The sequence below is a fragment of the Rhyacophila brunnea genome, unplaced genomic scaffold, assembly GCF_057557595.1.
Source record: "Rhyacophila brunnea isolate RB1 unplaced genomic scaffold, BYU_Rbru_1.0 scaffold_4, whole genome shotgun sequence".
Taxonomy (NCBI): domain Eukaryota; kingdom Metazoa; phylum Arthropoda; class Insecta; order Trichoptera; family Rhyacophilidae; genus Rhyacophila; species Rhyacophila brunnea.
In genome coordinates, this window is record NW_028233068.1 from 16,429,385 (window position 1) to 16,440,920 (window position 11,536).

The following is an 11,536-nucleotide window of genomic DNA, read 5'->3' on the forward strand; positions in this document are numbered from 1 at the left end:
TAAACCACTGACTTAACATTTGAATTTTGTCTAAAAAAACAAGACGTTAATTACCCCACGTTTAATTTTTTGAAAATGCAGAAAATTATTGGTCATTTAACGCGTACTATATTTTTTGCCGAAATACTATAATTTTGAAGTCACTGTACTATAATTCCACTTTCTAAATATGGCAACACTGCTTATTAGTCTATGTCGCGCATAAAGTAAAAAATGGTAAAAACGTCTTTCTTATCTTAGGGCGTCAGTCAGAATTGTTATCAGAATAATATAATTGACAGACTACTAATCCATTTATTACTTCTATAAACCTGCAGAACAGTAAAATGTCGGCGTATCTGATGATTGTATTAGTATTCACAGGCGTAATGGCTAAACTTGTGGAATCTAACAAACTTCCTGAAATGCTTCCGACACCGGAGCAGTTTGTTTCTGGTGAGTCACCTACGTCTGTCTGATTCATTAGGTAGACAGTTTACATACCTGTGAAATATTGTTATTATTAAAAATAATTGCAACATTATCATCTTTTTTAATGAATTATTGTATTTACTCTGGAGCAAGTCATTGGTGGCACCTACATTAAAGGAGTGAAAATTATGAGCGAGTAGAAAATAATATTAACTTTATAAAATTCTAGCTATATGACTCGGACAATTAGCCACAACACAACAGTTAAGATAAAGCAACTCGAATTACAATATTTTGTAATGTTAACATTTTGCAAGCGTGTCTACTAATGAACTCAATAATAATGTGTACAAGCTTTTATATACTGTCTGCTAAAAGTTCTGTGAAAATGTTGGAAAAAGGTGGAGGTAGGCTGGTTAATATTCGCCATACATATTGCACACTAAACTTTGTCAGACGTACTTGTTTTCATTGAACTAAGAATATAACTTGTAGATGTGCTGGTTAGTTTTTAAAATTCAATTAAACCCTGCCTAAGTCATAATAGTTGGGATATGCAATGGCGATCCTACAAAAATAGTAGCTACACTTTTTCAGTCATGCTTATTTTTTTTTTAGATTACAGCTGGTGTTGGTTATTTTTTAATTCATGAAGGCTTGCCCAAACCAAACCATAATAGATAAAAAATATTCGGTACAAGTCGGTTATGGGGAAGCCAGGCGGGAACCGCGCTAATTGTCATAGCCGATTTTGGCAAAATTAATGATTTTCAAGAATGAAAACCTAACCTAAACTAACCCAACTTAACAAATAATTCAGTATATCGGCTATTTTCAAAATGTGTTTGCCGCCGGCTTCCCCATGACCGACTTGTACCAAATATTCTTCTATCTATAAAATATCCAAAATTATGTATGGTTGTCTATACAAACGAATAATTTTTGGCTATTATCGACTATGGCTTGGATTAGGCAGTGTTTGATTTTTAAAAACTAATAAATGCTATCTACACCGGGGTTGGCGAACAATATTTCATAAGGAAAGAAACGTTTCTAGTTTAACACGTTGATCGCCATGGGGGTCACCGGTGACCGGCATTGGATTACGTTCAGGGGGCCATGGGGGTCACCGGTGACCGGCAAAGAAGACCTGCCTTAGAGTTGTTCTACAGCGCCGGCGGGCAAGCGCGCAGTGCATTTTTCGATACGCGGTGACCGGCATGGCCCTTCTGTATATTACTGCCACTTGGCCTGAAAATATGTCTTCCCAGTCACAAAATATAGGCTCACTAATGTAAAGAATGTACATAATGAAAAAAAAAGTTTTCCTTTTAAATTGTAAATGTGTTTTTGTTGATATAAAAATAAAAATTAAATAGATTATAAAAATGTAAGTTATAAAAAATATGTAAATAATAAAAAAATAGAATAAAAAAAATGATTATAAGGTATGTGGGCATTTTCGCCAAAGTTTGTACATGTTTGAAATTTGGGTAATATTATTTTTTCACTCAAATTAACCATTTTTATATAGCTAGCAGATTCCTTGTTCTATTGCTGAATTGGTGATAGCAATTTTTCAGCAAAATATTGATTAATACAATATTTATATCATTTTTATTATGAAATTGGGCATAATAAGTTTCCGTTCCGTGACTACGAAACTTAGCTTTTAAAACATGAATGAAACACTTTTTATCACTTAAAAGAGCTCTATTAGATTAAAAAAACCATACACTTCAAAATAAAACTACAAATAGTCAAAAAATATTATTGAATTTTAATTCTTGGGCACATTTCGTTCCCCTCCGTTACCCTATGTCTATAATGGCAGAGCATTTTTCCTTTAGTATTTGAAAAAACCAATCAATGTTCGTTCTGCTATTTTTTTAAAGACAATAATCACTTTTACTAAATTTTATTGGAAAAATAAATAAGTTTCGTTATTTAATAATCAAATGAAAAATAGTTAACGTTCAACTTTTTTGGGGACATTTTCGGAATGGAACGAAATGGTAACGGAGTGTAATTTGTAAAGCTTAAGTTACATGTTACCATAAAAACAAATTTTTGTTTTATGAAATTTATTTGAATTTTTTGATAGACAGATAAATATTCAACGTGCGTCAAAATAACAAAACAAATCAAACTTAATCACTAAAATAGACATATTTTATAATAAATTTCACAATACTTGTAAAATAAGGTAGGTAATAATTTTGACACACTATACATTACCATAACTTTATTTGGCATTTATATTATTTGTAACTCAGATAAAAAATATTTTTAAGCAAATTAACAATATATGAAAAAAAAAATCAGCAAGGGATTCAGACGCGAGTTCCTAGCGCGGCACGGAGTATATAACTTTTACGAAAATAATTATAGTCAAACTCGGTTATTACGATCTCTGACATAGCGAGATCTCGGATGTAATAACGAAACATTTGTTGACAATTGGTTTATGATTTTCGCCATACATTTAATTCTTTCACTGTTATAACGAGCAACTTATCGGATATACCGAGCTAAAATACTGTTAATGTGTCGACCGTTTTAAAACATTTCGACCCTAAGCAATAAAATCCGATTGGACAGGATGCCGCCGGGGTCGGATTACGTTTATGACACTAGTAAAGTGTCTAAGTACCTACCTTATTGGTGTTTCACCGACAATAATAAAAAAGTATCCACGCATATGGTTGAAAAATCCAAGGTTTGTGAAGTCCGTAGGTACCTACCAGCGTTAATTACAATAAACAACTTCTTTTGTAGTTTATGAATGCCATGCTCGTTTCGGGGATTTTTACGATGGTTTCCAAATTTTTTATTTTCGGCTTTTTGTGTAATGTGACATGCTCATTTAAAAATACCTATTCTCTGATATAACGAGTAACGCTTATAACAAGCAAATTCAGTCGGTCCCATCTTCCTCGTAATAACCAAGTTCGACTTTATGTTGTCTTGAAATTTAATTGTATTCATCAACATAAAATGTAGCTATACAGGTTGATTGTAATCAAGACGTACTTTTCTGACATTTCGTGAATACCTACAGTTCTAGGTATTAAATCTAATCGAGTACACATTTCTGTTAAACGTGACAAAAAAATACTTTTTCATACATTTTTATAAATTTCTATGCCTAAAATGTATGGAGAAGTTTTAAAATTTTGGTGGCGTATAACAGAAAGAGTATGACAGAGCCAGTGCCTGTCTCGCAATTATTTCAGTCTGGTGTTTTTTCTTTTCCTTCTGTTGTTTTTTTTTATCTCCATACTTTTATGTGCGCTATTTTTGCGTATTCAGACATATCACATACTTTTTTAATCTTTATTATATTATTATATTATAGTCAGGTTATTTTTTATATTTTTTAATGAAAATATTTTTGTTTTTCATACGAACAGACAAAATAATTTTTTTTATAATCTATGAAGAACTAAACACACACTGTAAACCCAACTTTATGCATGCCATTTCGTTACTTTTACATTCCACATATACGTTACCACCAATATAGTTTCGGAGTGGAAGTAACGGATTCTGTTTCAGAAGTGTTTGAAGCCAAAATTTAGCTTAGTTTTATTGTTAAACCTGCGATATGTTTTATTATATCTGTAGTATGAAAGATAAGCTCCATATGTGTAGTATGTGAAATAGAAATATGTGTTTTCTTACCTTATAAATCGTGGTAACAGTAGTGGAACTTCTTAAATGACCAACCCAGAAAGCAACCTGTTCCGATAGCGATACCGACACACACCAACAATTTAAAGTGTACATGGCGATCAGTGTTATACAAAAATGTTGCTACATTAAAAAAAAACATATTTATAGTGAAAATTTTTCGCCTTCATGCTAAAATCGTGGTAACGGAATGTGGAGTTCCACTTTTTCAAATATCCTGGGACACACTTTAAACGTGATTTTTTTTCAATATTGGTACAAATTTACGAAAAAACTATATATTTTCCAAAAATATATAATGTAAGCTGTTGAAAACACTACGAATTTAATTTTACACACTCAAAATTAATGACGAAATCAGACTTTGTTTATTTGAATTTATGGGTGGGACATGGTAAAAACGCACTACCTTTCGATCTAAATAATCAATTAAAAATATATACAGGTCAGATAGTTGTATTTAACTGATTGAATAGAGTAAATTAATAAATTTGCATGTTAAAAGTACATAACTTTCCAACATTTTATAATATAATAACTATGAAAAAATCAATCAAAGTCATGGGACATGCCAAAAACGCAATGTACAAACTTTGGCGAAAATGCCCATGTATACGTATATTTCCAGTTTATGTGTATCCAGGTATTATACTACCCAATTTGAAAACTTTTATTCCGTATTTGTGCCTTTTCTGTTTATTATACTATCTAAATCTAAATATAATTCGACCGCGAAATGGCACCATGCTCTCGTCAACACATATGGACAGGTGACCGGCGAAGTGGCCGGCCCGGCGCAATAGAATAAATTAACTTGTTGGCGCCGCGACGGACACATGTGGCCGGCACATCATAAAAACCAATATTTACGTAAAAAAATCATCAAAACGAAAAAAAACATTATATTCTTTCATTACCTATCAAATAATACCTTAGAGACAAATAATCATTTTTTAACTATTTTATGTAAAACTAGTTGTGGGTCAATGTGTTAATAATTTCTAAGAAATGCTATTAAAAAGTTTAAAAATGACAATTCAGTTCTTGAGATCCATTTTTCACCGTGTTTCTAGCCGAAGGTGAAGGTATCTTTTATTCTTTGAATAATTTTTTTCTTGTTCTCAAAATTTTCAAAGAGATCGTGGAAGCATTTTAACCACACTTTCACGCTTCTCCGCCGCCTGATGAGGTCAGTGCAATAATATTATGTGTGATGCATGAAGCGTAAGGACCTTCCTATGAAATTAAATGTAAAGAAAAATATTTGCCTGCTATTTTATACTACAAAGCGATCTGTCATTTATGCATGAATTTAGTCATTTCCGTTTACGCATCAATTGATAAATAATATTAAAAACCGATGAAAATATGAATGGCTATGTCATCATTGTGTTTTAATATTATACATATATATAAGTATATATTTATTTGTAAAAGAAATATTTTTTGAATTAACTAGGTAGGTAGGTACCTATAATATGTATTTTTTGTCTTCAAAATGAAACCATTTGCATACCATGCAAAACCATGTCTATAGGTTCGCCATCACTGATCTACACATTGTAGTCTTTGTTCAATGAAAACAAATATGTTTTGACTGACAAAGTTTAGTGTGCACTATTTATGTTGGATATTTACAGACTACCTCCACCCTTCGCCATTGGCGCATATTACCTGAAGATGATGAAAGGCGAAACACGGGTCGCAAAAAATAACCCAAATGGAATAGTCCATCGTAATTTAATTGATTTTAATAATCTGTTTCAGCTATCGATGGTCCATGCACGTCTGATGATGATTGCTCTTCTGTACATGGCACTACTTGCTTGAATGCCACGTCATGTCAATGCACTAATGCTTTCAAAAAGGAAAAAGATAGGTGTGTGTTTGGTGCTCCCTGTACAGCGAGTTTTGACTGCTTGCAGAATGCTGAAAATTCAAAATGTCACGGACCCACGGAATCCACGAAGACATGTAAATGTTCAGATGGTTACATGTTAAAGGGTAACTCGTGCAAATTAAACATATGTGAGTTTATCATTTTTATTATTACTATTTCACGAAGAAATAGTATTTGTTTTTATTATTTGTAGGCCAAAACATTCAAATTTTACAGTATTGGTATGAAAATTATAAGAACATTTTATACACGATTCACATGCTTATAACTTTTCAAACTAAGTATACATTTTTTTTATCCAATATCTATAGACGTCCTGTACTGTAGAACGGAACGGTTTATAGAGGTTGTATTTTGGATTTAAACAATATGTTCCCTACTACTTGTGTCACGGTGCGAACATATTTCCATTAGATAGTGTTGTATCTTAAGACTTAAGGCCATACCTCAGTTGAGACACGGTCTAAAAAGATCGTCACTAGGCGATGCGCAGATTGCGGGTCGCGGGTGGAAATGGGGCACGTCAAACCAAATATAATTTGTCTTATAAATCCAACATGTGTCCATTTGATGTTCTGTTTATTGTTTTATCAGTAACAATAATAATATATTCATTGACATGTTTTCTTTTTAAAGTAAATGGGTAACGTTTTAAGTCATCTTTACACGATTTAAGAATTATTACGGCCGCCGCCATCACGAAGCAAAATGACGTGTTTCCAGCTCTACATTCTCTCTCAGAATGGGAGCGAGTGCAAAATTTCGTCGCGCCTATGGTTGAAAATTATTTGCCGTTTCACTGATGAATCACCTTAACTGATTTCTATATGTGTAAATCGAAAATTTTAAATTTTGATGTGTCCTTTCACTAACATGTTAGCTAACATTTTGTGTCCGCAAATGTGTTAAGAATATTAAGACCTACTATTAAGACAGGCTCGCAAACCCAACGAGACATCATGATGGGAGGCGATCATGGCTGACAGTCAGGCCAGTCGGCCTGAAAATTTACCTTTAGGTTGTGAGTACAGGCTGATATGGTCTCGGGTTTTCTTTCGGTGACATGTACTGGTTACAGCCGCTGTTACAGCGTATACAATAATAAAAACTTAATTTAATATTGTAATGGAGGCACACTGCAGAGTAGCCGACATGCCGAAAGACAGAAGCCAAGTGTCGTTACTAATCTCGATAGAAAAATCTGCAAGCGAGAATCAATAATACATGCGACTCCTGCCATTGACTGCAGAGAGTAACTCCGTCTCTCTCTACCTGCAGTCTGGGGTGCCTCGCCATCCTTTACTCTGCGTCGGCAGCATTTCTGCTTAAAATTTGACAGAATTCAGTCTGAGCTGGACAATATTATTATTCTAAAATCTACAACTAAACCAAACAATGATTAAAGAAATAAATTGTGTCAATTGCTTATCTATAATTCCAGTTCCTGGTGACAATTGTAAAGACCTTGAACCCAAACATTGCGAGAACGGGGGTGTCTGTATAGACAAGTTTTGTAATTGTTCATCACCCTTTTACATATCTACATCTGAAGACAAAAAAATATGTCTTTTTGGATCAAACTGCACCAATGACAATGATTGCAGGGGAATGGGAATCAAAGATGCCATTTGCCTTACTGACAAAAAGATATGCTCGTGCCCAAATGGTCACGAACGACTGAATACACTATGTATTAAAACAGGTAAGAAAAATTTTTGATTATAATTTAAGGTTGTTCATGAATATCTGCTATGTGCATTGTGGGCAGTTTTGAGCAGGGCTTCGAACCGGAACCGAACCGAAAAAAAATATTGCTTTTTTCTAATAATTCTATAAAATTCTATAAAAACTGGTACTAGCACACAGCACGGCAAGAAAGTTCACAAAATTTACAAAATATAATATAAATGTGGTTATTTTATGAGAAGAATTTTTTTTTATTGTACGAATACCAAAATACAAAATATAGAAAGCTGAAAATTTCAATTGGGCCGCAAAAAGTCTTCATTTGGGCCGCTGGTTGAGTACGGATGATTTAAACAATAATTACTCAGAGCTGAACCGGAAAAACTGTAATTTTTTTCGGAACGAAAACCGAAATCGAACCTATATAATATATTTTTTTACTTGAACCGAATACAATATAGAGGGATAGTGTCGAGCCGGTTTTAAACATCTTGGGCGTCCAAAACTGGAGAGAAGCCGAGGCTTTCGGATATACCTGGATGGTGGCAAATTCTGGAGACCATGGCCCACATAAGGTTGTGTTGTAGCAAAAGGAAAGTCAATTTATAGACGGTGTGAGGATTTCACAAAATTTGTGTTTTTAATTTATTATTTTTATTGTTATGCAGTGTGGTGCACAGTAAACCTTCAAAGGCAAAGAAAATTCTCTCAAATAAATTCGATACATTCAAGCGTTGGTACATTGCTACATTGAGAACTTCGTGTTATATGTCGAAGGTGCCAAACATTGTTGGCTGTGCAAATGTAACTATAAAATAGAAGTTCAGCACAGAAATGGTCAATCATAGTATATGTACATTCTTTTAGTAAACAAGAATATATTTTATAGTTTTAAAAAATTAAATGTGAATGAATAACTTTAATGTGACTGAGTTCTCCATGATGTCAGAAGTCATTTACCCAATTATCGTATTTTTTTTCATATCAGAAGCAAGCACATTGATTATCATTGTGTATAATCACAAAATGACCCTGAATTCCATACCAATGTGGCATTTCATAAAACTGACAACATGTATATATTATAAATATTTTATTGAAATATGTTATGTAGTAGGTTCAAAAATCATATAATTATTGAGTTAGCGATTGAAATTGATTGATTTTTAGCAAACATCTCCGGTATCTGGTGTAATTTTGTGCAAGTTCACCAAAGACGTTTAAAAAATCTTCAATTCTAAACAGACCATAAATATATGAAAGACTACGAAGATAAACAACAGCCAGTAATAAAAAATCATTTTAGTTATTTTAGTAGTAGTTTTATCTATAAATGCCATAATGTGACAATTGGCAATGATAGGTGAAAATATGCTACACATCTTAATTGTTAAAAGACTTATCAACGTGGAATCAAATAGTAATTATTCACATATTGGGCAAGGTGACAGATCCAAACAAGAGTTTAGATATTTTTTGTACATCTTTTTTCAGGGTTTTCCACCTTGTAACGTTGTAAAGTTGTGTCAGCAAACTATTGTCATTAGTCCGACCATGTCCGATCCTAATAAGATCAAATGGGCCTCCACAGAGTGGAGGTTTGTATTAACAGATTTTTGTTTTTACCAGAAATGGATGTCAGCCACTTGCTTAACCCATCAGGTCCATACTCTGACTCATACACAAATTGAAAAACAATATGTGTGCCAGACCCAGGTTTCGAACATGGGACCCACGACGCGATAGGCCGACGCTTAAGCCGTGCGGTCATCGTGAATGATTTTTACTATGCATAATTATGTAATTACCGTAAGTGACACATTTTCACTAAATGTAGCAATATTTTCAGTGGAGCGACCACTGCTATGATGTATAGGCGTTGGATTATCAATAACCGAACTAATCTCTTTCTATTTTAATATGATTGAATTTCTTGACGCATTTGTTAACTCATTCACTGCGGACTAGTTAATTACTATTTAATTACCACATTTAAATAACATGCTAATTGTTTATAATGGCCATCTAATGCCGACAAGGCAGCGGTGTCGTCAGCACTGTATGAGTTAATTAAAATGAATATTCGTAATAATTTTGCACAATATATTTTATGCCTTGTAGGGATCCATGTTTCGTTTTCTCTCTACTTATTGTGTTGTTACATTTCTCTGCTTTTTTTCCAGACACAACAACTAACACTCCCAGTTCTACTAATCGAAATTTTGCTGCCTTAACAACAATACTGTTTATTGTTTTATCCACGATTCTGTAAATATATCAGGCAAACAATTCCTTTTTGATTCTTAGAGGTTGTCTAGTAGTTGAATGCACTTTCTTAACGAGGTGACAACTAGATTCATAAACCTATTTTGTTCTAGATAGTTGTAAAACCTCTGTAACATCTTCTAAACAGGTTGTGCACAACCTGCGGCCCACCAACAAAATAAAATATGTAATTTTTTCCTAGCGTATATCCTAATAATTACCCACCTAGACTAAAATTTCAATGAAACATTGAAAAATGCTTTCATACCTTAATTTATTATAACTTCAACGCTGCTACAGATGTCACTAAAGTATGCTGACACTGAGTTCCATTTTGTAAATATATCGTCTCTGTTCTGGCAGAACACACTAACTGGAGAATACTAGTTTTGAGTAATTTGACTTTGAAGTTGTTAAAATGTTTGAAATAGTCTATCATGTGAGTTTATTAAGTAATCGTAAAAAGGATAACTTTAAAATAAAGACTGTTTATTTATTAAGAAGGTTTCCAGACGGTAAAGTGTGAAATAATGAACATTTTGGTATAACTAACTCAATATGTCATTTTTTCGAATTAGTGTCTTCTGCCAGAACAGTGATGATATATCATATAATGCAGAGCATCTCGTATCTGCCGGTTTAATTAAAAATTATGACCGACAAAGTTTAGTTTACACTATGTATATCGGATTTTATCAGCCTACTTCCACCTTTCTCCACTGGTAAATGAGATAGATTGGCCCTACTGATAGAGAGGTTGTGCATCACTGTTCTAAAGTCAATACATTCAACTACCAGTCACAAGTCTTAAGCTATGTCTACATTCGTTCACTCCATCTCTCACTTTACTGCCAATTATAGTATAATCTACTATTGCACATCTTTCAGTTGGCAACACAATAACGTCATCATATTCAGAAAACTAATGGAGGTGGAGCTACGTCCGCTAGCACTTTCATCATGAAAAATGGCCATTTTGTAACTGGTTTGTAGCAGCCAATTCGAGCGTTACGCATGCACTACGATGCATTTCTTTAGAGAATGAAAAAATGTAGACAAGGCTTTAGGCATCCATGTATTATGTGATTTTAATTACCTTCCTAATTGTATCGAATATAATATTATCTTAGATAAGACAGTTTGAATCTGATTTTTGTCCATTGGCACTTGTATTATCTAGTGTATGTATTTATGTTATAAAAATAGGTGATTTCTATAAATGTTTATTATGTTATCTCCAAAGCTCACCACTAGGGTGTGGAATCCCGGGATTAAGAATGTTGAAATCCTCGGATTTTGGAATTTGTTTTTATAGGGTTTTTGTCAACTATAGAAGTATAATTTAAACGGGGTTGATTTATAAGTTAAAAATATATTGGAGGTAAAAAGGATTTAGAAAATACTGAATAAAATCCGGTCCGGGATTCCTATCCGTGATCATCCCCGAATGGAGGTAATTTAAGCAGACTTTGTACAAGGAATAATGTTTCGATATAATAATGATTTCAAATGACACGGCCCATGACAGATGCCAAAGGGTGTTTTTTTTCTAAGCTTGAATTATGCCAAATTTCGAAATAA

At 33.3% G+C, this 11,536-nt stretch overlaps 1 protein-coding gene across 2 annotated transcripts; it reads left to right on the forward strand.

The window, feature by feature from the left end:
* The first annotated feature begins 213 nt into the window (after window positions 1–213).
* On the forward strand, window positions 214–11,321 carry LOC147066989 (uncharacterized). Of its 2 annotated transcripts, none has more exons than XM_085954599.1 (4): window positions 214–435; window positions 5,872–6,132; window positions 7,446–7,706; window positions 9,874–11,321. In XM_085954599.1, the coding sequence occupies exons 1-4, from the start codon at window positions 327–329 to the stop codon at window positions 9,960–9,962; spliced, it is 720 nt and encodes a 239-aa protein (XP_085810725.1). In that variant the 5' UTR covers window positions 214–326; the 3' UTR covers window positions 9,963–11,321. The 2 variants fall into 2 exon arrangements, with proteins under 2 accessions (XP_085810725.1, XP_085810724.1); XM_085954598.1 differs by lacking the exon at window positions 9,874–11,321 and adding an exon at window positions 9,320–9,515.
* The last annotated feature ends 215 nt before the right edge of the window (window positions 11,322–11,536 follow it).